General features: G+C 41.5%; 1 protein-coding gene across 1 annotated transcript in view; it reads left to right on the top strand.

Annotated features, from left to right (window-relative positions):
* The window catches only part of stxbp5l (syntaxin binding protein 5L), a gene marked incomplete at both ends in the record, with an annotated part of 294,314 nt that overhangs the window by 37,842 nt on the left and 228,519 nt on the right, over positions 1-27,953 (top strand). Inside the window, one exon of the mRNA XM_080412829.1 lies at positions 4,870-4,967. Coding sequence (XP_080268955.1) covers positions 4,870-4,967 — 98 coding nt within the window. The remainder of the gene's footprint in view (positions 1-4,869; positions 4,968-27,953) is intronic.

Genomic DNA, 27,953 nt, shown 5'->3' with positions numbered 1-27,953 from the left:
CACACACACACACACACACACACACACACACACACACACACACACACACACAATACAATCTGTAGATATTCACACATAATTTACGAGGCCCAAGTGATTGGCAGTAAGACGGTTGGATCTTTTACAATGACAAAGATGTTATGACAACAAGGATAATTGTTAATCTGAGGACATTCTGGTGTCATAGCAGCAGCAGCAGCAGCAGCAATAAATACAGGTACAAGTTGAGAGATAGGAATGACATAAATTCTAAGTCTAAAAGAAAGTTGATGCTGCATGTAAGAATTATTCCCCCCAAACTGTGAAAGGTGTTACCTCAAGAAATCAGGCAAGCAAGGTCATATACATGTTTAAGCGCCAGTATCTCTTCAAATTAACTTTTAATTAACTTTTAATTGGCTTTTTTTTATTTTTTGGTTCCCTTTTAATTCTTTTTCACCATATTGTACAGCACTTGCTAATGTTTTAGTAGTTTTTTGTTGTATTATTTTTGTCTCGTCATATTCCCACTAGGCCGAGGAGGAAATGCCAGCCTTTTCACTTTTAAATTTTTATCCCACGATTTTGTAACCCTATTTTTTACACCCAGTGCCAATTGTCTATGTAATCCTGGGCACTACCTTCCCTGGTCGCTTAGGGTCTTTACCAGAAGACATACATGGGTACCCGTTGGCGCCTACACCTACAATACAAATATTGCAACCTGGTGAAGATTTTGATATGGCTGATGAGTCAGTGGATCATTCAGAGAGCAAACAAGATATGGGAGATGCCATTGAAAATCAAGCTGGGCCAGAAAACGTGACAGATAGTTCTACCAAGGAATCACCCTTGAAGCATTGGCCTATTATAGCGCCACCAGGAGGCCACACCTGACCTGGCGGAGACCTTTTTCCTAGCTTTAATCTGTTGTCTTTCTTTTCGGCTGTATTGTACCGTGCTTTGAGCTGCATTCTTATATATGAAAAGTGCTACTCAAATAAAGCGTATTATGATATAAGCTTATTATCCAGGTAGAGCTGTGCACACTAAGGAGAAGCAGTTTTAAAAGGATTTCAAAGGATTACAGTCAAATGTGATGTTTCAGGGGAAGGAAACAGTGCTAATAAAATGATAGTTGTCTCGAGACTTTTTTTGCACCCTGTCTCTCCGTCCGTCCGTCCGTCCGTCCGTCCGTCCGTCCGTCCATGTGTGTGAATTTTGGAATTTTTTTTTTTCATATTACTCCTACAGATTTTGTCCAAACATCACGCACATCGGTACACAGTATCTCTATAGTCATGTGAAATTCTTTGAACAAAATGCCTCAAATCATGAAAGCAGCATCCAATTGCCGTAAAAGGCAGAGGAAGAAATGGCACCCTTTTCACACACAGACAGACAGACAGACGTTACAGGATGGGTACGCTGTTCCGATTTGAAGATACTTCATTGAAACTGCTTTAACAGAGTACCAAAATGCTCCCTTTTTTATTGTTGGACCTGTGGAGCCTTCTGTTTCCCACTATGTCCTTCTATGTTTTATAGCCTTTCTATTATAATTACAGGAAACCATGCTAATGCCCGGCCGTTATCATAATGGAGTCTTTCCTGAATGGTCTTCACTGACATTGGAGTGACCCCCAGTACAGTTGACGGACTGTGCTGATACAGTGCCAAATTCAGGACACTCATGGGTGAACTGCAACGCCTGCACAAATTGGCATTGTTAGGCACGCGCATCGGCGTGGTTATGCGTGTGCCATAGGCCCGAATGACCACGCCAGGCTTCCACGTATTGGTGCTTGTTCGTATAAGAATCACATACTGTGGATCAGCTCTGACCCTGATTCTGTCTGGGATGATAGTGTTCTCTGCTGCATCTTTGTTCATGCTCTGATGTGTAACGCTGCTGTTTGAACACCGCCATAAATAAATAACAGGCTGACTGAGTACAAAGATTCCTTTGTTTAAGAACAACTTGAGGGGCGGCGCCCTGCTGGCTCAACCGGTTATTTTATGTCATCCTGTCTCCCTCTATCCTATTTTATCTCTCCTCGATATGCACTGTAATGCCTAATTAAACAGGAATAACAGAAACGGATAGAATAACTTATAGACTAGAATAAAAGATAGAATAAGAGATAATGAATAACGGGAGATGATGCAGATCACGATTATTCCCATATTGTGAGAACTCAGTCTTATTGCTGTGGAACCATCGATTCACTATTATGTTGGTGCTTCCGTCTGTCTTGTGTGTGTGTCTGTCTGTCTGTCCCCTGTGACACATTAATGCCAACCGCCCCAGTGGCACTGCATGGTGGCTACCAGTGGCAGGATGTGATTGTACTGGCCTCTGGTATTCAGAATACTGACTCATATCCCTCATTGGGGTTATATTATTTCGGGATACGCTGTTGGTTCCTCTGGATGTTCTCTTGATTGTTTTCACAATCGCTGGTAGGAATCTTTTGAGGCTAATTTCTATTAACTCCTGTGTGCAACAAGACTAAACTGAAACCCAGCAGAAATTCCAATGACATAAACAATATATAGGCTAATACTAGAATATTAGGGCTATTTTATCCTTGCTTTCTCATAGCCAGGATATGAGTTTATCCTGGTTGTAAATGGGATATGGCATTTGCATGGATTAAAGGGGGGGGGGGGGGAAACCCTCTAAACCTGGAGATTAAACCAGTAAAATGTAGCCTATTATGACACTGGAGATCACTTCACCTTTTTTTAAGCAGCCCTACTTATTATATTGTAGCTGTCAGGCAGAAACCTCATATCTCCATATTTCAACTTTTTACAAGAGTGTCCCACAAAAGTAGTGAAAATAGCAGATCTAGTTGTGAGCTTGTAGATTGGCTGTTTTCACTCGTTTAAAATGTTTTTAAAATGATAAGAAAGGAACAGTTTTGGACATACAGTACAGGGTTTTCACCCGACAGCAATGCTATTCAGAGCTTAAACTGTCAGATGAAATATACCAAATACAATACTAACAATTTGGTGTTTTGGCTCCTATTCACAGCGACTTACAAGTGTGTAGTCAGATGTGATAGGGTAGTCACATGAATGGAGTGCAAAGAGAACAACATAATGCTTCAAAGAAAGACAAATAGAAAGCATGGCAGTCAAACGCAGGGAGGCATGCGTCACAAGCCTTTGAGGAGATGCATGTTCACATCATAGAGAGCTTAATTACATATTATGCATAATACATATCAATATCATGGGATTGCTAGCTTAGAGACACAGTAGCTGCTGCATTGTGGATGGAGATACAAATACACTCAAAACAAAAAAGGGGAATAAAGAAATAGTCAGGAAACTCAAACAGACTGCAAAGTGCAATGTCTTTATTCTCCTGTCCTCTCGGCAAAACTGACAGCAAACACAGGTAAAAGAAACAGAGGATCCATTGAACACTCACAGAAACAAACAGGCATATATGCAGTACAAAGGAAACTAACTAGGCACAGGTGAAACTCAAAGACAATCAACACAGGGATTGGCAGGGCAAACAGGACACAGGTGACTCAAATTAACGATCACAGGGTAGGAACGTTACTTCAAAATGAAAGGAACACAGCGGTAGAGTAAAACTTAATGGCACGGTCACACATAATGCGTTTGGTGGCCGGAAGTTCCATCCACTCTCATTATGTACAAAATTGGTGAACTATGACCCGGCAGGGATAGGCGGCACCATGCAAGGCAGACGACAACATGACGGCACAGACAGCAACATGTTGTGAGCTTGTAGATTGGCTTATGTTCCCCCCAAAATAGGCATAGCTGGGGTTTGGTTAATGCTATTCATAACGATGTAATTATATTTGTCACGGTGCACTAATGTTTTCATATTGGATAATATGGATCGTGTTAATATTTTATATTGCACGTGCATATGTTTTCATGTTGCTAGTGTACTCACTTGAACAAATAGCACTAGTCAAACGAACTACACATCCGTAAAACCGGCACTTTGTTGGCACTGCCCACCAGCTGCCCAAAGCCCCGGGAGATGACAAAGACACGGACGGAAACGGGCGGAAGTGCCGCATGGGCTTTGCGATCTTTTGCGGCCACTTGCCGTCACTGACACTGCACCATATGTAGCCTGCGATCCAGTCTGTTAAGCTACGTTCGCTGTTTATTTTTTTTACTTCGCTTCACAGTCCGCCGCGGTGTCCAATGTAAAACTCGAGTCACTTCCTGACTACGTAATGGAAATACGAGTCAAATAGGACCCTGGCCAGACTGAGTAGCAGTGGTGTAATGTAACTAAGTACATTTTTAGGTACTTTTGCTTTACTGGAGTATTTTCAATTGTCTATACTTATACTTATACTCCACGACATCTCAGAGGAAAATATTGTTTTACTCCACTACAATTATTTTGACTAGTTACTTTAAACATACATTAACCACTTTAGCCCTATTTTATACTTAAGCTATTTGAAAATAGCAGATCTACAAGCTCACAACGCGTCGCATCGCGACACGTTGTGAGCTTGTAGATCTGCTATTTTCAAACATTTTAGTACTTTTACTTTTGGTACTTTAAGTACATTTTTATGCCAAATTGCTAATACTTTTGTACTTTTACTCAAGTCATTTTTTTATCCCGGAATTTTACTTGTAGCAGAGTACTTCTACATTGCAGTATTGATATGTTTACTTAAGTAAAACATTTGAGTACTTTTTCCACCACTGCTGAGTAGCGAAGTGAGAAAGGACGAACGTAGTGAATCAGGCTGGATGCCAGGCTACACCATATGTACACCACAGGAAAAAGGAAACAATATCACTACAACTAAACCTCCCTCTCTCTCTCTCTCTCTCTCTCTCTCTCTCTGTGTATGTTGTGTGCAGACTGTGCGTCATGGCTTCCCCTACCAGCCCACGTGTCTGGCCTTCGACCCCGTGCAGAAGATCCTGGCCATCGGATCCCGGTCAGGCGGCATACGGATGTATCCTTTCCTCCGCCGTTTTCTCCACCTCACTGTCTCCATCCCCCACTCTCTCCTCCATCCCTGTCTCCCTGCCCTGCCCTGTCCTGTCCGAGCCTCAGACCTCTCCATCCCTGGAGACTGCGTTTCCAAGCGTTGACAAAGAGAGGAAGAAGGTGCAAGGTAGGAGATTACACTGTCATCAATAGTGTCTGTCCATCTGTCTGTCTGTCTGTCTGTCTGTCTGTGTACTGTTAGCCTTGCGTGGCTAAAACTAATCCGCTGCATGGATTAGTTTTTTTTCCCAAGGGGCGGGATCAAAATAATGGCTCTGGACTTAATTGGTTAGACCTACAACCAACTACCAATTACAGTCTCCCATATTTGAATACTGGGCCCTGATTGGCTACCCCAGACTTCGGGAGCAGGAAATGGATTCACAACGGAGCGGGGCCAGACCCAAATCGCAGAGGGCAATTTTTTTTTTGCACTGGCAGATTTGTCTGGTCCCAGGCTAGTCTACTGTAGCTAGCCTTTGTGTGTAATGAGTGACTGTGGAGCTACAGTAACAGAGGCTTATCTTTGATGAATGCTCTGGTGTCTTGTAACTGACATGCCACAAACATGCGAGACACACACACACACACACACACACACACACACACACACACACACACACACACACACACACACACACACACACGCTGTTTCACATTCTTTCCCGCTCGTCTTGAGCCAGTGCGCATTTCTTTATTCAATCCCCCTTTCTCTCACTCCTACAATCTGCCTTTTACTTTAACACATTGACTGCCAGAGTTTATTCATAATGTACTCACCCCTGTGCCAGCAATTTGCGTGTTTTTTAATTTTTTTGTTTTGTAATTTTTCATTCAAATACATTCTCTGATTGTGTTGTCAAGCACCTACGATTGTTCCACCAGTAGAGAGCAGCACATCCAAACATTGATCACCTCGCTCACCCCCTCCCAAACAGGCCCACGTCATATCCGGTCATTCAAAGGATGTGACGTTTTCGACAATTCCCGGCCCGCTGATCGGCCTGAAAACGACGTGATACACTACGACGATGACTGTTAGTCACCCGGACCAAAGAAAATAGAAGTTGAGCTGTCCGTTTGTCTTTTATACCGTGTGAAAAACCGTGTTTTTCCTTATTCTGGCCGAAAATCACCGGAGAAAAACAATGTGACCCGGAAAAGAATTTTTTTTTTTACATCCGGCTCCGGGTGAGTGTGACGTAAGTGGAAAACGAAAGTGTTGATGAGAAATAAACACAGCCGTGCGATCACAGATTAAACAATGAAAATTCAAAAGAACGTGTCAACCCGTTCTTAGGAATCCTGGCACTCTGATTCTCTCTCTCTCTGTCTCTGTCTCTCTCTCGCTGTCCTCCCTCGTCCTGGGATTTAAATAGACGCCTGTCATCTTCTGCCAGGGTCGGTCTTTGTTTTTGTCCCTCTCCTGGTTCCTGACCTCCATATCTCTGCATGTGTTAGCCCTCAGAGCTGCTCGCTGTGGCCTCTTCTCTCGCACATCACAGGTCGCAACTCCTGTTCTCTCTTTCGCCGCGTCTCGTTTTAACACTCGGTTAACACTCCAGATTTGGCTGTGCACTGTCCACTATCTTTTACCCCTGCAGTAGCATTGCGTAGGTACAGTGCTGGCCGTTATCGCCACCCTGTATTCAAAAAAAAATATTGTCACGTTGTGAGCTTGTTATGAACATTTCAGAAAGTCATTTGAAAAATGAATTAGATTTTCCACTAAGACGGTAAATGCTAGCTAGTTAACCTATGCTAATTTCAAGATAACCACTATAAACTACGACGAAGGCTAAAATAGCCTAGGCGTTGTGAGCTACTGTAGATCTTCTATTTTTGTAAATTATGATTAAGAAATTGACAGTGGGGGGGGGGGGGATCCTTGTTTACAAACAGAAAGATAGAGAAGTTACATAGTATACCATTAAGTAAACGTGCTCGGTTGCTTTCCGCCACTCTGCTTGTCGCCTAGCAACATGAGAGTATATTTGAATGAGCCTGTCTATATGCAGACATTTTGAAGATGGCCACACATTGTAGACTATGTGCTGTTGAGTGACAGGTGTCCAGTGGGACGTGACTTTGCAAACCCAAGAGGTCCAAATGCCAAAATCCCGTAAATTAACGACCTACTTGATCGCACTACAGCGTCACACAAAAGCGTCAAAAGAAGCAGATCCACAAGCTTGAAACGCGGCGCGAAGCGGCGCGTTTTGAGCTTGTAGATCTGCTACTTTTGCCTGTTTTGAATTTGAATCCTGAAAAGTAACGGTTTTGGACATATGAGGTTTCCACCCAACAGCAACGACTTGTGTGATGGGTTTATCTGGACTCTCCCATCTTTCTGTGTGTGTGTGTGTGTGTGTGTGTGTGTGTGTGTGTGTGTGTGTGCGCCTGCCTGCCTGCCTGCCTGCGTGCGTGTGCTGTCTGAGCCGTAGCTTGGTTGTGTCAGCAGCAGCTCACAGACACCAAGGCACAAACATAAACTTTACCTCTGTTCACAATCCCCCATTGATCTCCACAAGCTCCAAAGTTAAACATTCAGATGGTGTTATTGATCTGCTCTCTATGGGGGCTGTGGAGGCTGCCATCGCAGTTTGTGTAACACACACGCAGGCACACACACACATACACACGCAAACATACACACACTCGTGCTTATGCGTACGCATGCGCATGTTTGTATCAATATATCCTACTTGTGAGGACATGCTTTTCGAGGGGGTCCTAGAGACAGCAGTACAATATTCTGTAAACATACAATACAAAACAATTAGCAAAAAAATGAAAACCAAATAGCAACCAGACCAAAAACAACACATAAGACAACACAATCAGGGTATTATACTCTAAGCAAACAGATGGATCATTTGTTCAGAGTCAAATATCATTGTCATTTTCAATGTCAGCGTTAGCATACGGTTGGTTTAAAGGAATATTGAGTTAGTTAATTATGATGAGATATGTTATTATTAGTTTATTCATTGTTTATAAACGTGTATATAAAGTGTAAATAAAGAGAGGCTGAAGAGAGTGCACTTTTGAACATATTGAAAGATTAAATAGTTTGAATATTTTCCGGTAGATTGTTCCAAGCAAATACCCTATGGTCAGTATACTGTAATAGATTCATGTTCCACTCATTGTCAAAGTAACTGTAAGAGCAGCACAGCTCAGAACAGAACTGCTGGCCTTAAGTCAGGTCTATATCACTGAGTAGACAGTGGTGTGAACTGTTACTGTGGTTTGTTTGTATGTGTGTGTCTGTCCAGGTTAACCCATTCAATCCGGGAACGCATCTGTGTCAGTTTAGATATTCAAAAATAGCAGATATACAAGCTTATAGTGCGGCACCGCTATAAGCTTGTAGAACTGCTATTTTTTTGAAAAATATTAAAAAACGTGAGCAAATATTTGAATATATATATATGTATATATATATATATATATATATATTATTATTTTTTAAGCGAACATTCGTAACTCAAATCTTTGCCTCTGGGGGATTCTACAGTATAATATCAGTGGTTCTGAAACCTTTTTCATGTCGAGGACCACCCAAATTGATATGCATTTGCCCACATTTTTTTTTTGTTAAAAATGCATATATATATTAGATTGCACACGTTTTCACGATTTCTTTTAAAAAAGCAAGCAAAAATAGCAGATCTACAAGCTTGTGTATCTGCTGTTTTTGAATAGCCAAAGAAATCTTAAAATGACACAGATGCGTTCTCGGATTGAACGGGTTAAGTCAGGTCTATATCACTGAGTAGATAGTGGTGTTTACTGTGTGTGTGTGTGTGTGTGTGTGTGTGTGTGTGTGTGTGTGTGTGTGTGTGTGTGTGTGTGTGTGTGTCCGTGTGTGTGTGTGTGTCCGTGTGCGTGTCCGTGTCCAGGTTAAGCAGAGAGTGGGGCATTAGCAGCAGACTCGGGGCTGAGGCATGGCGGGGAATTCATTACAGGGAGAGACTGGGGGGGAGTGCACTAATCCTGTTACCAATGCACCTTCCTGGGCCCTTGGCAGGAGAACGGTGGGTGGGGGGGGGAAGGCAGGGATGGAAGGGGAGAGAGAGGGACAAAGAAGGAAGGTAAGCTCAGGACAATATCCCGAAGAAGACCCCTCTTTTCGTCGCTGTCGGGTGGAAACCTTGTATGTCCTTAACTATTTGTCTTTTTCAGGAATTCCGTGGCCAAACACATATCATTTCTCGGGGCCCTTGGCACGGAAAAAAAGTTTGAGAACTACTGGTTTAGAAGGCATTTGTAGAGTCGGCCTCAAGCGGACCGGTAGGTAGTGGTTCCGGTAGGGGACCCAAAGGAGACTTTTTGAGTCTCCTACCGGAACCGCTGCCGGTCATCAAATTTATTGGCTCAGGAATGCGACAAAACAAAAAAATATCCTTGAATTCAAGTCTCCATGGGGTGACTAATCCATAGATCATTTTGGGGGTGAACTATCCCTTTAACGGGTTAAAACAAATACAGACACCATAACCTACAGAGTTGAAGCGAGACGGCGTGGTGTTATGGTGTGATGTTATGTTTCCGCTGCAGAAACTCACACCCACAAAAGTGCTCATCATCAGCTATACCTTTAGAGTACATTTTACTCTCAAGGACGCCATCATTCCTCAGCCTCCCTCTCTCTAAATCACAAAACAAGTACCCTGTATAATATATCAACGCTGTCGGGCAGAAACCTCCTATCTCCATATTCAAACTTGTGTTTTTTTCGTAAATGAACGCCCTACTTGATCATACTACAGCGTCACGGAAAAAGCATCAAAAGTAGCAGATCGGCAAGCTCGAAACGCGGCGCGAAGCGACGTGTTTTGAGCTTGTAGATCTGCTACTTTTGCTACTTTTGAATCCTGAAAAGTTACTGTTTTGAACATATGAGGTTTCTACTCGACAGAGACGATGTACTGTGTATCAGCAGTGAACTGGCTGCTTCTGCAGTCGGCCTGTTTTTTTTCTAGCCATGACTTTGTTTATATGGTAAGAATGTAATTTAGATAGCAAGTCATTTAAACAGATTCTAGGTTAATTGTTTATCTGGTATATCCTATAGTTTTAATGTACAGATTGTTATGTAGATAGTATATTGTTTGACTAATGCTAGGTTCATTGTTTTCCTGGTATCATGTAGTTTCAATGTGCAGATACAGTACTTATTGTGTGTGTGTGTGTGTGTGTGTGTGTGTCCGTCCGTCCGTGTGTCCGTCTGTGAACAGCTAATCTCCGGCACCGTTGGCTTGCTCGCAGCGAAACTGTGCACACACACTCCCTGGATGCCAATTCAGAACCTCTGCCCCAAATGTTTCACATGGGCCTGTTATAGCGCCACCAGGAGGCCGATTTGTCCAAAACCCATTTTTTGATACTACTCCTACAGATTTTATCCAAACGTCATGCAAATCGGTACACAGTATCTCTATAGTCATGTGATCAACACGGATCTGTCCGATTTCCCATATTCCATCCTGATTGGCTAAGGTTGGCTTCCAAAGTTTGCAGGATTGGTCCGTTTTGAACAATGCCTCAAACTATGCACGCAGCTTGCGATTTCGTTAAATTTCACACGCACATTCCCACTAGGCTGAGGAAGAAATGGCACCCTTTTCACATTAGCCTGTTATAGCGCCACCATCAGGTCTAATTTAGCAAAACACATTTTTGGCACAAAATGCCTCAAATCACGAATGCAGTGTCCGATTCCCTTGAAAGGCCTAAGAGTAAAAGGCACCCTTTTTCTAGTTTTGATAGTATATTGTTTGGATCCTAGTTTCCTGCACGCTGGGCAAGACCTAACCGGTTGACCTAAACGGAAGTGCTGGAATTTGGCGGAAGTACCGCCCAATTGACGTTGATGCTTTACAAATCTGTTTACATTCTCTGTGAATGAAGTGAGTGGTATGATTGGTCGGAAAAGATCGTTTCCGGGGGAAATACGTACGACGGAAGTCACGCCCCTATATACACTCTCTGCATTAGGTCGTGACCAGGCTTTTCTCCTCGCAGATAAGTAAGGCTGGGAACGAGGCTACGTTTCCTGAGGCACTATCTCACTGCCTTCTATGTATGTGATTACTTTGCTTATCATAAGTCACTCTGGATGAGAGCGTCTGGATGCCTAAATTGTAAATTGTTTACACCTCACACTAGAATAGAATAGAAGCCATGGTCTCCTAGCTATGTACGCATGTTTGTGTGCAAAGACATTGAATTACATTTCAAAGCAGGTACATTGGGACACGATACATTCACACCACTGTCTGAGAGTTCTACTTTTATCTCAAATAGACTTCTGTAAATTCTTCTCTCTCTCTCTGTGTAGTTTAAAATATTAACCACTTGAGCCTCAGCATCTCTACTCTGGGGGGAACATTTACTGAAAATGGTCGATTTACAAGCCCACAACCCACTGTGGGCTTGTAGATCGGCTGCACTGTGGGCTTGTAGATGTGTTCTAGAGTGCACCCAAGCACAGCTGCAACTCCGGTCCGTTTTTATCCTAAGAACAGATGGGTTTAAGAAGTGGTTACTGCTCAGCTAAACCTCTGTGTATATGAGTGGTGGAAAAAGTACTCACATTCGTTACTTAAGTAAAAGTATTAATACTGCAATATAGAAGTACTCTGTTGCAAGTAAAAGTCCGGAATTCAAAATGTTCTTGAGTGAAATTACAAAAGTATTGGTTTCAAAATGTACTCATTAATCAGAATGTCCCATTTCAAGTTTTCAAATGTATAAAACTATTTTGAAAATAGACGATCTACAAGCTCACAATGCGTCGCATCGTGACGCATTGTGAGCTTGTAGATCGGCTATTTTCAAATGGCCGAAATGTATATAGGGCTGAAGTGGTTAATGTATATTTCTTAATAATAATCAAAATCTACAAAGTAACTGGTAACTAAAGATTTCAAATAATTGTAGTGGAGTAAAAGTATTGGAAATTGGAAATACTCAAGTAAAGCACAGATGCCTCCAAATTGTACTTAGTTACTTTCCACCACTGGCGTATATACAGTACACACCGTACATTGTCTGGTTCAGATTCCTCCATAACGGCGTGCGTTCAGCCCCGTTTGTGTGTGTGTGTGTGTTGTGGTTTGTGGAATCTAAGTCTCGGTGGGGACAGACAGGCAGCGCAGGGCCGGCCTCCGCTCGCTCGCTCTGGTGAATGGTGCATAATGGTGATGTCATTGTGGGTGGTGCAGCGGGCTGGCACGCAGGCTCTCTGCAGTGGGTGGGTGTCAGGGAGGCTCCTGTCTGTGCCAAGAACTCCATTACCTACGTCTAGCTCAGTTCTGCTCTGTTCACAAAGCACAACACACGGGCATCAGGTGTGGAGGGCAGAGGGGGGTTACGATATACCAGTGGTGGAGGAAGTACGACACATTATTTACTTAAGTAAAAAGTATCAATATCACAATGTAGAAATACTCTGTTACAAGTGAAAGTCCGGTATTCATAAAAGTGCAAAAGTATTTGCATCAAAATATACTTAAAGTACCAAAAGTAAAAGTACTCATTACGCGGAATGTCACCTTTCACAAGTTTTCAAATGTATAAATGTGTATAGGGCTGAAGTGGTTAATGTATGTTTTGAAATAATAATCAAAATCTACAAAGTACCTAAAGTTTTAAAATAATTGTAGTGGAGTAATATTTGCCTCTGAGATGTACAGAAGTTGAGTAGAAGTAAAAGTACAGACATTTCTTTATATTCCAGTAAAGTAAAAAATACCTCAAAATTGTACAATACATTTACTCAAGTACAGTACTTGAGTAAATGTACTTAGTTACTTTACACCACTGGTTTACTTGAGTTACCGTACATAAGTGGAGTGGATTTTTGGAGTGTCTTTACGTGAGTATTTGTGTCTCTATATTTGTTTCAAATATAGTGAAAGTAGGTGATCTACAAGCTGTTTGTACTTTCTGTAATTTCTACTTTTGAATGCTTAAGTATTTTAAAACCATCTACTACTTTTGAATCTTACGTATTTTTTAAAGCTTTAACTCGAGCACAAATTTGACAGAGCAACTTTCTTTCACTTGAATATTTGACCAGGATTCTCTGTCTCTGTCCCATTTTGTGTGTGTGTGTGTGTGTGTGTGTGTGTGTGTGTGTGTGTGTGTGTGTGTGTGTGTGTGTGTGTGTGTGTGTGTGTGTGTGTGTGTTTCATGCATGTATCTATTAATCTGTCTGTTTACTTGTGTCTATGAGTGCTATGAATAATGTGTGTGTGTGTGTTGTGCCATGTGACCTTGTGCAGTGAAAATGAATCCCTTCTCAATAAGAGGCAAGGTAATAGAATCACACTGTGATACAGTCACTTCTCATCACAGTCCATGGGCTCTCTCTCACGCACGCACACACACACACACACACACACACACACACACACACACACACACACACACACACACACACACACACACACACACACACACACACACACACACACACACACACACACACACACCGCTCAGCCAAAATGAGACAGAGACAGAGAGAGAGAGAATGATTGATAGAAAATGAATGATAAAGGGAGAGAGTAAGCGAGATGGGAAAGATATGCATGAGAGAAAGAGATAGACGTATAGATAGAGAAAGGGAGAGCTTTCCATCTGTGGCGTTTCTATGAGACGAATATCATGCCTCCAGAAAGGTCAAAACTCATTGTTTGAAAGCTTGAAATCTACACACGTGTGGCATAATTACATTCTGTTGCACCACGATTATTTATGGCACACCTTATAGCTCAGCGATTCTCAACCTGTGGGCCAGGGCCCGCTGGTGGGCCATGAGGATATTGCAAGTGGGCCCCCAAATAAATGTCAAAACACTAAGATTTTATATTGATAATATGACATTAATTTATAAAAATAAATATATATATATATATATATTTCTATCAAACCACCTTTTTAACTTGCACAATTCTGAAGTGACCAGGTCCAATAGCTCCTGTAGATTTTTTCCAGAACAAAACAAATATTTGTGTCATCTGCAAATGCTAACCATTTTGAATATTTTAGATACATCACACATATCATTTATATAAATAATGAACAGTTTAGGCCCCAACACTGACCCTGGGGGACACAAGCAAAATACGCTCCCCCCAAATATTTTTGGGGTGAGCGTTCGTCCCAACTGCCAATCAAAGTGACTACTGGCCGATCACAGCGCGTCTTTTCCGGCCAATCACAGCGCGTCTTTTCCGGCCAATCACAGCGCGTCTTTTCCAGGACTTGGACAGGTCACGTGACAGCACATGCCTTAACATTGAATCTCCGAAAGAAAAAGTGGTAAGACCCAAATAGTCCCAACTAGTTGGGTAGATGGGCCCAACTGACCCAAATGTATGGGATGTTTTGTGCTGATTTGGAGCCCAATCTATGGGCTGATAACGTGAAGATCAGCTGCATGATGACACAGACTCACCCAACTTCACAAATTGTTTCCTGTCACTCAAATAGCTACTTACCCAGTTTAATATTGCTCCCCTAATTACATATCTTTCCATTTGATTAATTAATATGTCATGTTCAATAGTATCAAATGCTTTTTTGAGATCTATAAATACCCCAGCTACATATTTAGATTTATCTATAGAGTTAGTGATTTCCTCAGTCGATTCCATTAATGCCATCGCTGTAGATCTATTTGCTCTAAATCCATATCGTTGAGTACACATATCCTCATATTGATATAATATCAATATACTGTATGGGCCAGCCATAACGTTAATACACTCACTCAACAACGATAACTCAGACACACACCCCCCCCATCGTATTCAAAAGCAGTGGTATAGGCTATGTCCCATTAACTGTTATGCCGAATTATAAAACTATTAGACTAACGTTTTTATCCTCCGGCGTTTACTACGTTGAATTATTTCCTTCAGCATAAATATCCAATGGATGCAATCTATCTCGCAAAGTGCATTGGTGAGGATGAGGTCGTTCGTTATATTCAATTAACTCATTGATGAAGTTTGTAAGTAGACGTTGGTGCTGCCTAAAGGGCCAGCCGTAATATTTTGTTGCTGTCGGGTGGAAACCTTGTATGTCTATAATTGTTCCTTTTTATAAATATTTAAAAAATATATATATTTATAGCCGATCTACAAGCCCACAATGTGTTGCGATTTGACGCGTTGTGAGCTTGTAGATCTGCTATTTTCACTGCTTTTGTGTGACACTCAGGTCGGAGAGGCTTATTGTCAGTATCAGCCACAGAGTGGGAGTCTATCGATTTACTCGTTACTTAGACATACAATATGACTGATTTGCGTAGTCTAAGGGCTTTAATTTGAGTAATGCGTAAGTCTAGACTCTAGAGCAATTTACACTGTAACTAGGCTAAACAGGCCAACAGTGTTGGAAGAAGTACTCAGGTTTTCTGCTTAAGTAAAAGTAGCAATACCGCAATGTAGAAATACTCCTGTATTAGAAAACGTTACTTGATTAAAAATACAAAAGTATTGGCATCAAAACTGGTACTTCAGGTAAAGTACTCAGACTTTTTCATGAATTTTCTAACATTTTTTGGGGCAGAGTGGACCAAGGTCTCCTCCCCTCTGCCTCCGGGCCAAGGTCCACATCCTTGGAATTAAACCTGTCAACCCAAAGTAACCCAACATGTGTGCTGTGGAAATGATTGGATGCTAGGGTCACCAGAGTGAAAGCTACAGGCTCGATGCATTATTCAGCATGGGGCTGTATTTCTTTCTACCTGTCCGGGAAATTCATTGCTGAGAAGTCTTGAACATCAACCTCACAAGCAAGTCATATAGTCTGCTGTGTGTGTGTGTGTGTGTGTGTGTGTGTGTGTGTGTGTGTGTGTGTGTGTGTGTGTGTGTGTGTGTGTGTGTGTGTGTGTGTGTGTGTGTGTGTGTGTGTGTGTGTGTGTGTGTGTGTGTGTGTGTGTGTGTGTGTGTGTGTGTGTGTGTTTGCACTGGAAGTGGGCGAGACCGCTGAGGCTAAATTAAATCTATAGATGGACACTGTCTACCACTTTCAACCTGGTGTCATTATTTTGGGCATATCATGATAGATTTTTTTTTTAATACTGTATACAGATATAGCGAAACTAGCAAAAAAAATCGATCGGAGTGGTGTTCGACTATTGTCCTGGATATTTAAAATGGGGCTTAAGTGGTGAATTGAATTCATAATGTAATATTTATTCCTTTCCTAGAATTTTGTGGAGTCAAAAGGCAAAGCTGTTTAAAAACTTAAAAAGTAGAGAGAGCAGGCAACATTGGTAAAAGAAAGTGCTGATGCAGGCAAAGTGCAACATAGATACAGTACTATTCAAAAGTTTTGTTCATCTCTGAAGATGTTGGTATTGGGGGCAGTATATGGGGAGCATTCAGGGTTCTGAGGGTTTGGGGGAATAAACTGTTGGACATTCTGCTGGTGCTTCCCCCTAAGCTCTTGAACCTCCTACCAGATGGCAGGAGTTCAAAGAGATGGTGGGAAGGGTGGGAGGAGTCAGTCATTATGCTCATGGCCTTCCTGACACATCGGTCTGTGTATATGTCAGATATGGGGGGAGAGGGACACCTGTGATCTTCTCTGCTGCTCTCACTATCCTCTCTAGGGTCTTGCGGTCGGCAGATGTACAGTTCCCATACCAGACAGTGATGCAGTGCGTCAGGATGCTCTCAATGGTTCCTCTATAGCATGAAGTCATAATAGAGGAAGGGGAATTCACTTTTTTCAGTCTCCGCAGGAAGTATAAGCGTTTCTGGGCTTTCTTGGTGATTGCTGAGGTGTTAGTGGACCACTTGAGGTCATCAGCAATATGCACCCCCAGGAACTTAGTGCTTTGAACTCTTTCCAAAGCAGCACCGTTGATGGTATGGGGTGTGCACACTAGGGCCTCGAATGACCATCTCCTTGGTTTTATCCGCATTTAAGGACAAGTTGTTGTTGTTGTTGCACCACATGGCCAGTTTCTCCACCTCCTCTCTGTACTGCGTCTCATCACCATTCGTGACTAGACCCACCACTGCCGTGTCGTCAGCCAATTTGATGATGTGATTGGAGCTGGACCTGGCAGAACAGTCGTGAGTCAGCAAGGTGAACAGGAGTGGACTGGGCACGCAGCCCTGAGGAGAGCCGGTACTCAGTGTGATGGTGCTATAACCATTTCCTCCTATTCTAACTGACTGTGGCCTGCAGGTGAGAAAGTCCAGAATCCAGTTACAGAGAGCCGTGTTGAGACCCAGTGTGCTCATGTTCTCTATCAGCTGTTGGGGAATGATGGTGTTAAAAGCGGATGTGCTGATGTTACCATGCACGTGTGATGAATTTGGGATAAGATGATGAAGCAACAGGTTAATCATTCAGCACAGTAGTGTTGCCACCACTATAAATCCACTGGCCACTCCAACCGTTTCACCGGGTTCAACAGGCCAATGAACTAACCTGTGTCTGTGTGTGTGTGTGTGTGTGTACATTGCAGCATGTGTGTTTGCGGCAGGAATTATGTACAAGGTCACCTATCTTCCCCTATCATTATGTCCCAACAATATAAAAACGCTCTGTGACTGCCAATATAGCAAAGTGCTTATAAGGCTATGAGCCATTTGGCCAGGTAACACTTGCGCATTCGCACACACACACAGCCATTTGGCCAGGTAACACTTGCGCATTCACACACACACACACACACACACACACACACACACACACACACATCCTCGATCCTCGACCGCACTTCATCGGAATGGAAGGATAACTGTGATAGCAGCGCTGTTTGAACGAGTTTAGGGCTTAAAAGTCAAAGATGGATGCTTTAATAGGGCAAGCTTCTCTAATAGTGTGCTGCATAGCTGCTACACCTGCACTCGTAAGCTGCCTCTTTGAATTACGTCTATTGGCTCAAATCCAGGATGCCATTTGAAACGTGTGTCACATGTTATCGCGAGGGACAGGATTGGGAGCAGAATGTGAGGGGATGGTGCAACACTAGACTGTAATATCAACACTAGAATGTAAAGAGCCGTGGAATAAAACCTTGATATGAGGAGGAGGGAGAGAAGTCCCTGCAATCTAGGCTCGATGTTATGTGTCCATCCTCCGTGTTAATTTAACTCTACAAATGGAACCAAATGGACCATTACGGGTCCACACTTCTTAGTGTTATAAATGTACAAATTAACTCTGTGGACTTTTACTGCGTACTTAAGGTAGAGGCATTCCAGGACACATACTGTAGGCATATGTTTTTTTTGTGATTAAATATATTAAAGAAAAGTTCTAATGACCAGATGTTAAATGTCCCCTATTTAATGCCCACAAATGTAACAAAATATGAATGTTACAATCTGAAAGTTTCTGCCAAAATGTAATCGACCATACGGTACATAGACTTGGTGCATTAGCCAAGTCATTACAGTTAGCCCGGTGCCTTCTGGAGTATGAATTGAATGTCTTCAATACCGTTTAAGTTTCTTACAGGAAACATAGTAGCTCAGGAAAAACCCACAGACACACACACACACACACACACACACACTTACAGACGGACACACACTCACACACTTACAGACGGACACACACTCACACAACCCTATTACAGATGGCTAGCACCCTTTTTCATGAATCTTAATAAAACCTTTGACGTCCTTGATTTTGAAGCTCAATGCTGGCATCTAGATAGAGGTTGAGTACCAGGATAGCATCTTAAAAAAAGGTGGACAAAGTGAATGAAAGATGAGTTTGGGCAGGTTTAATACTCCGCCGCACACCAAGCTCCACATCGCCATGACATTGAGAGCAATTACCCCGATAATGACGAGATAATGTGATAACGGCGAGACACGATACACCCCCCAACGCAGTCGATATAGAAATACCGTTGAGTCCTCTCGGCATGGGCGAGTGTGATTGATAATGTTAGCGAGTGTGATATCAACAGAGAGGGAATCAATAGAGAGGATGTGAGGATGCCACGCTTCCCGCCACTTCCACACGTTCTGCTTATATAGGCAGTGAGCCTCAGTAACAAGTTGGCTCATGAATGGTACTGTAGACAGAGGTCTTCACCTGGGGGCCCAGGACCCCCTAGGGGGTCCTCAGAGTTACTACATGGGGTCCGCCAAATCTTTGTGTGATTTTTACATTAACCACTTCAACCAAGCTATTCTCAGGAGAACTTTTGCCAAAAATAGAAGATCTACGAGTACACAACGCCTCGCGCTGCGAGGCGATGTGCACTTGTAGATCTGCTATTTTTGGCAAGGAGGTTTGGTGTAGGGGGAAAAAAAGAGCAGACTAAGTAGAGATTGAAAGGTCAGGTTTACTAAGTATTGAGGGTTTAAGTGGTTAAATGTCTGGACACATTAACATGAATCCAACATGATAGTGCTGTCAAACAAGTCTATGAAGCTGCCTATGGAATCTATGATTTTTATTTGTATTTTATACAATATAATTGGCGTCCCTGCTTTATCTATCTCTCAGCCAAGGGGTCCTTGGCTTGAAAAACGTTGTACCCCTGCTGTAGACGCTACTGCATCCATCCATTCATCCATCCATCCATGCATCCATCCATTCATTCATGCATGCATGGATACACACACATACATACATACATGCACGCATGCATGCATACACATACATACTGTACATACATACATACATGCATACATACAGCTTTTGTCTAAACCATTGAAACACTATGAGGAATAGTCCATCACTTTTGATGCCGCTAACAAAACAGTTGCAATTGAATGCAGTATAGAGCATCGCAGTTCCCGCCCACTTCCTGGTGCCGGAAGGAAAAACTCAATGCATTTTTCCCATTGACATTTCCAAAAATATTTATATAAATTAATTTAAGCCTAGAATCAAGCCATCCGGGGTCCTGGTGAATCATGACCATAAAACGTTTTTTTCTGTGATTTTTTTTATTTTATATTTAATTATATGATATACTATATTTAATAAATACCCTTTGTTTTGCCGTTTTCAAAAAAAAATAATCACAGAATCAAACGTTTTATGGTCATGATTCACCAGGACCCTGGATGGCTTGATTCTAGGCTTAAATTAATTGATATAAATATTTTTGGAAATGTCAATGGGAAAAATGCATTGAGTATTTTGCGGTGGAACCCGGAAGGGGCGGGAACTGCGATGCTCTATTGGATTAAGAATCAATTTAGGATATAGAGCACCGAAGTCCTGACGTCACTCGTTCATCCCCAGGTTTGCGGAAGTAATTTCTCTATGGAGAATAACATTGGGTCATCTTAGAATCGTCTCATATAAGAATTGTGGTCCAAAAATAAACACTGCGTGTCGGCGTTATTGTCAGGGAGGAGGTTCTGTATCGTTTATGATAGTCAGTCACTTATATTTGATACAGTCTGTTTCTGGCGAAAATGTAACTAATTCGGCGGAAGTAACATTAGCGTTTTCTCACCGTCAGTTGATGCTTCATATCCATAAGAGTCAACCCGCCGGGGTCATGTGTTTATTTTTGGAACACAGTTCTTATTTGACGCGATATTCAATACGTCTATGGGATTCAGAACGGGGGTGGAAAACTGCAAACCAGGTAGACAAACAAAGGATGTGTAAATGACGTCAGACTTCGGCGGTCTATTGCCTCAGTGGTAACAATGAGTCCATTTTGTATTGTGTTGTGCAATACCTTCTGCAGAACAGGTACTGTATGTGGAGCACTAAATAAAAAGGGCTGTCCTAAGGTCAGTGGTGGACAGAAAACAATGGGACATGGGAGATGTACTGTACAATGGGTACACACAGGCCTCGAGCACAAGGATTCAGTCCAGAGATATACTGTCGTGTTACAAGGACAAGCTGTACCATAAACAATATATCAGGCCTAAGAGAGACATCTTGGCTCTTGCGTCATGCGAAAAAATCATGTATCATAGGGCACAAAGATGAATAACATAAGATGAACAACATAATGTACTGGATTAAAGGTTACATGTAAACAACCATAGTATTACATAATTTCATCCTCAGTAACCCTCAAGTTTTCAGCTACAAATAAAGAGCCATCAAGCTTCGTAACTCATCATGTACTGTAGTTATATACTGTAGATATAGTGTAATCTTATTGTATGTATTTTACTGGAGACTAGAGGGCTCTTATTGCTTAGCTGACCTGATATATCTATATGGACTATGTGGTCCATACAGTATATTTGACATGGCTATTCATTTGCATAGTGGACATGTTGAAGTCCACTGATTCTCAAAGTGGGGTCGGGGGTTCCAGGGGGTCCCCAGCTAAACGATCGATTGGGTCCATTTGGTTACATTTATACACTGTCAGAGTATAGAGTACGTTTGTTTTTTTATATCAACTGAAATGGGGATCCGTGGCCTAATGATTATCAGACTGTGAGTCCTTGAAATACGAAAGTTTGAGAAACACTGTTGAAGTCGTCCTCACATTTGGGGTGCGCTGATTCCGTGTTGACGACGGACGCTCCTTGTCGCTAGGTAGAAAGCTGGCACATTTGGGCACCCGTGATTGGCTTATTCGTTAGCCAATTAAATGCTGATATTTGGGCTGTAAAGAAGGTGCTGCAACTACGCAGCAATGGATGGGTGAAGCTAGTTTGACTGATGGACAGTGACGTTTATGTCTGCAAGCCACTGTCAGAATTAATTATAAATGAAGTGCTTTTTATCTTACACCGTACGCAAGATGATAGATTTGCTGTATCGGTCGTAATGACATATGTTAATCATTATTCATTGTGGTCACACTATGTCATTGGCTTTGCTGACTGTGTGAATGACTAACTCTAATATTGACTCTTGTGCTCTCCACCGAGCTGTGACTACGGAGATGGGTTGTGTGCCATGATTGGCTGATTGCTTAGTGTAAACATATCACATAACATCACACAGTGAAGTCTTCATACACACCTATGTATACATTATGCATATGCATGCGCGGTCATGCTGTGCAAACACAAATCTGTGTGCACACGCACACACACACTCACATGCATGCACAAACACGCTCAAATACAGAAACATTGTCTTATCTATACATTCTCTGAGTGTGAGTGACTGTGCTTCGCATGTCTCGAGAAATGCTCAACCAAATGACCTTCCAATTTGCCATGTGTATTGCTGAGAACCCTCGGAAGTGCAGTGTCATGTGTGAAATCCGTCCGATGCAAAGATGTGCCTACATGCAGTGGTGGAAGAAGTACTCAGATATTTAACTTAAGTAAATGTAGCAATACCACAATATTAAAATGCTCTGTTACAAGTAAAAGGCCTGTGTTCAAAATGTTATTTGAGTAAAAGTACAAAAGTATTGGCATCAAAATATACTTAAAGTACCAAAAGTAAAAGTACTAAAATGTTTGAAAATAGAATGTGATCGTCTATTTTCAAATAGCCTAGGTATAAAATAGGGCTAAAGTGGTTAAAGGTAGGGTAAGTGATATTTTTTGGTTAAAACAAAAAGTATTTTGTTAAAAGGTTAAAATACTATATTCTGATAGTAATCATTGCTATAGAGTGTTTGTTCAGTAACAGATGTCTCCCTGTCTCTCCAGCTCTTTAATAAACAGAAAATACATTTTTCGGTAGGTGTCAAAATCTCAGCCAATCAGGAGAAAGTACCCATTTTTAAGCTTAATTTGTATAGTGTTCCAGTTAAAATTTTGTCTGCTCATTTCTTAGTGTCATCACTTCCAATTTCACTTGTTTAATCTATATCCTGATTGAGTTCTCTGTCCTGGTTGGATAAAATTGGAAATTAAACTACAAAAAAAAAAAAAAAACTACAAAATACATTTTCTGTTTTATAAAGAGCTGGAGAGACATGGAGACTTTTTATATGGACAGGACACTCTATAGTAACGAGCACTATCAGAACATAGACCCATTTTGCAATTATTTGAATAATTGCAAATCACTTACCCTACCTTTTAACACATTGAATGCCAATCGCGTAGATCTACGCGAACCTATTTAAAGCCGCAGCGTGCCAGTCGCGTAGATCTACGCGAACCGCCGATTCCCATGTTAATCGCCCAAGGTGCACTTTCCGAATTTTTTTGATCCATTTCCGTTTCCGGTTTTCGGTCGGAAACGGAATTATTCGGGTTCCGGTTTTTTCGATCGTATCCGCTTCCTGTCTGGGATCCTGTTTAAAACTCGATTTTCTCGGTTTGTTGTTTTTCTCCTCGCTGATCACTGTTTAGCGTGTATCGGCTGTAGCTTCAAGATGGCGGCTCGCATTTGGAAACTGTTTTCGCTGGACGTTTCTCACGGATCCGCTGTGTGTTTAGAACCAAATGAACGCGCACTTTTAACTTATTTAGCGAGGTCTGTGGCGACATGATAAAAACAAAAAAACAACAATAAAACGCTGGCACTGGTGAGTACATTATGAGATTAAACTCTGGCATGGAATGTGTTAATGTATGTTTTATAATGTAATAATTTATATCTACAAAGTAACTAGTAACTAATGTTTTCAATAATTGCAGTGGAGTGAAAGTACAATATTTTCCTCTGAGATGTAGTGGAGTAGAAGTAAAATTATTGAAAATTGGAAATACTCCACTAAAGTAAAAAATATCTCAATATTGTACTTAAGTAAATGTACTTAGTTACTTTACACCACTGTCTACATGCAGATACACACCGGCTGTTGCCGCCAAACTCCTTATTTTGGCAAGACGTGCGTCATCAATATAATCACATATACTACCGTCGCCCGGGAATGACGAGGTACTACACTAGTATAATTTGGCAGACAGACTCATCACATTTTCATTTAATTACACCTTATAGGATCTCCGGTCTGCTGGTAGTTTACTAGAGTGATGGCAGTTCTGTGCCAAAGGTGAGTACACTGAGTACTGGCAGCAAATATTGGAGCGACGAAGAAATATTTGGTCATTCATAACTGCACAGTGCACTCTAATCTTAACCCTACCGAGTGCATGATAGCTCAATTACTCACCCCCACACACTACACGGTAAATCTAACTCTGAGAGTGTATAAAACATAAACAAAATGTAACCATTTTGTTGCATTTTGTACACTCAGAGTTATGAATGGATACATTAACAATGAGGATTTTACGGTGTAATTCACCTCTGAACTAAAGGGGACATTTTCCAAAGCACTATGGAGTAAGGTGGCTCGTTTTGATTATATACAGCTATGATTATATACTGTTATTTGAACTCTGAGTGGGTGAAAAAATTGGTCTGTTTACAGTCTCAGGGCCCTATTTTGAAGGTTGGTGTGAGCCGACGTTTGCAAGTCAGCAGTGCGCTGCAATTTAGGGTCAACGAGGACCAGTATTTGCGACATCCGCTTGGACCACCACGCTTACCGGGCTTATTGCGAGGTGCCAGGTATTTTTTGGCTGGCGGAGGCGAAACCCAGATAGACTTTTCCAAAATCACACAAAACCACTTTGTATATTAGGATATAGAAAGAGATACCCAAATAAAATAGGTCTGCACGTTTAATTCAATTGCACAGGTGACTGATGTTTCGACTTGCGTCTTCGTCAGAGGAGGACGCAAGGTGAAACGTCAGTTTCTTTTGAAGTACCCGCAGGTATTTTTCTCTACATATTCAATTTGTCCCACTGTTGAGCACCAAGCCCTTCTACCCACAGCTGGCTTCTATGTGTGTGTCTGTTTCACTTTGATATGAATCCATCAAGCTGGAAATCCTTTCAGAGCCTGTTTATTAGGCATTCTAACCCATGCATGACAATGGATAAATGCTTGTTTCCAACACAGTTTTATGTGTTTTAGTATTGAAGGCATGATATTTGTACAGATTTCTCCTTATTATGCCTTGCATGGGATGGGGAGAGTGTCAAATTCAGACATGGGAGAAGACCTCAAGAGGCGGCTGTTTGTAGCTACAGTGGAGTCAGTACTGCTGTATGGGGCTGAGACATGGACCCTCACAGCACCAATGAATAGGCCCTGTATGGAGTTTCCACAAGAATGCTACGAATGGCACTAGGTGTTACATGGACGGACCACATCATAAATGTGGTCGCCTACCACGGTTCACAGACAAAGTCGGAGAGAGAAGGATGAGGCTGGCAGGGCACTGCGTCAGGCACCCGGAACAAACGTGGGCAAGCAAACTGACCAGGGCAAAGCCAGGAAAGGCAAGAAGCGCACAACCTATGTAGATGCACTTTGGCGCGACAGCTTAACTAACAACACTGTAGAGCTCAAGGCCCTGATGTTAGATAGGAGAGTGTGGAGGGCAGCGATCCCGGAGTCCCGAGTTGGTGTTGGCTAGACTGCACTCTCGCATCGCATCTCCTTTATCCTCAGATACTCTGTGTGTGTGTGTGTGTGTGTGTGTATATGTGTATATATATATATATATATATATATATATATATATATATATATATATATATTAGGCCTGACCTCGACTAAGTCGACTAGTCGACTGGTTAGTCGCGGGGGGTCCGAGTCGACTAAGTGTCTCTTAGTCGACTCTAGTTTTTTTTTTTTTTTTTTTAAGGGCCAAACATATTTTAAATTGTTTTTTGGCCAAGTCTACACCTGCAACCATATTCTTCTTATTCCTCGTCTTTGTATTGGTATTGTTTGTGTTGGAGCGCCTCAGTGCGGCTGCAGAGTTCATGTGCAACCTCTTCCAGAGAGAGATAGAGACACTAGAAACTCTGCTGGAGACAAAACAAACTGTGTAGACTTGGCCCTTTGAAATAAAATGTATTTTGGCCCCGAAAAAAAAAAGAAACGTTTTTTTTTTATTATTATTATTTTTTTTATTAGTCGACTGCCAGTCGACTATTGGCAATTAGTCGCCAATTAGAGTCGACTAAACAAATCCTTATTCGGGGACAGGCCTAATATATATATATATATATATATATATATATATATATATATATATATATATATATATATATATATATAGTGTATATATATATATATATATATATATACATATATATATGTATATTGTTGCGTTAGAAGAGTCTTGGGGAACATGTCCCACCACCATTTGGCTGCTTATAACACTATGAATGAGTGACAAATAAACCCCTCTTGATTCTTCATTCCTTCATAAAAGCCCTGCTGATTGATGAAGCAGATAGATGATTAAACATGCTGCCAGGCTCTTGTTTGGCTCATCGCCGGACATCATCAAAACGTTTCTTGAGGTGCTAATGTAGTGTATTAAAACAGGGAGAAGACACATGCAGGGAGTCCAAGTGGACTTTTTGCCTTTCATAGTGGAGTGTACTTAATGCATAGTCGGAGCGTACTGTACCTACCAACCCCCATTTTATAGGCATCACTCATGGACAGCTTTATGTGGTCGTGACCGCACCACTGCAGTTAATCCTCGTCTTGTATGCGGTGCAATTCTACGCTGTCGTGAACTTTACGCAACATCTGTTTTGTCAGTTTAAGCATCTCCCAAATGAGATCCCATATGGTAAATTACTTTTGCTTTGGAGTGTGTGATTCACTGTATTTCGTAAACATTGAGCAATGAACATGGTAACAATGTTTTCGACAACATTATATTGGTTATAATAATGTAGCTTCTATAGTAGGAATTAAACTTGTCAGAGTGCATGACATGTTCTGCAACTAACTAATCTGTATACACCATAACCCAACATGACTACCTATAACCACTTAAACCCCATACTTTGCTGAAAATAGCTGATCTACAGGCATCGCACCGGCTTCGGATGCTGTCAATGCACTGAATGGGACATTATCACATTTAATCAGACTATTGATTGGTCTCAGTAGGTGAGATACTGACCTACTGTACCGACAGGGCTCAGTAGGTGTTTTGTCGTAATTCTGTACACAGTTGGGGCAAACACTCACCCCAAAACATGATTTACGATTCTGTGCCGATCGGTACATAACTCGGACGGCGCTGAGTCGGCTCAAGCTAACTTCACAACGTTTGGCACGGCAACACACTCGCTTTAGCTCGCTCGGTGGTGCCTCTCGTGGCTCAAGTTCGCTTGAGACTATACTTTATACTAAAACTATACTTTATACTGAGCCCCATCGGTAAATCAGCAGTGGTGTAAAGTAACTAAGTACATTTACTTAAGTAACAATTTTGAGGTATTTGTACTTTACTTAAGTGTTTCCAATTTCCAATACTTTTACTTCTACTCCACTACATCTCAGAGACAAATATTGTGATTACATTATAAAACATATATTAACCACTTCAGCACTATTTTAAACCTAGGCTATTTGAAAATAGCAGATCTACAAGCTCACAACACGTCACATTGTGAGCTTGTAGATCGGCTATTTTCAAACATTTTAGTACTTTTACTTTTGGTACTTTAAGTACATTTTGATACCAATACTTTTGTACTTTTACTCAAGTAAATTTTGAATTCCGGACTTTTACTTGTATAGTATTTCTATATTGCAGTATTGGTACTTTTACTTAAGTAAAGAATGTGAGTACTTTTTCCACCACTGTAAATCAGCATCTCTTGATTAGACCAATCAATAGTCTAATTAAATGTGGGGAGGTGAGTATCTCACCTACTTAGACCAATCAATAGGCTGATTAAACGTGATAATGTCCCATTCAGTGCATTGACAGCATCCGAAATGGGTGCACATGGTGGGCTTGCAGATCATACATTTTTGTCGAATGTTTCACTCCAGAATAGGGATGCACTGTGTGTGTCTTCCATCCGTGTGTGCTGTCTCTCCCTCTCTGTACAAGGTTGTACTACAAGGCTATACCGCTCCACTGTCAAATGTTTGTTTGTACTTAATAACCCTGACAAATAATCGAGGTCTCAATATTGATACAAATTTGTTTTGTCCATAATGGTTCAGTCAGAATTACTTTCATAACCATTTCTCCTCCCTCTAACCTGGG

This window comes from Gymnoscopelus braueri (assembly GCF_963280865.1).
Source record: "Gymnoscopelus braueri genome assembly, chromosome: 18".
NCBI classification, from domain to species: domain Eukaryota; kingdom Metazoa; phylum Chordata; class Actinopteri; order Myctophiformes; family Myctophidae; genus Gymnoscopelus; species Gymnoscopelus braueri.
Note: the sequence above shows the minus strand (reverse complement) of the source record. Positions and strands in the feature narration are given on the sequence as shown.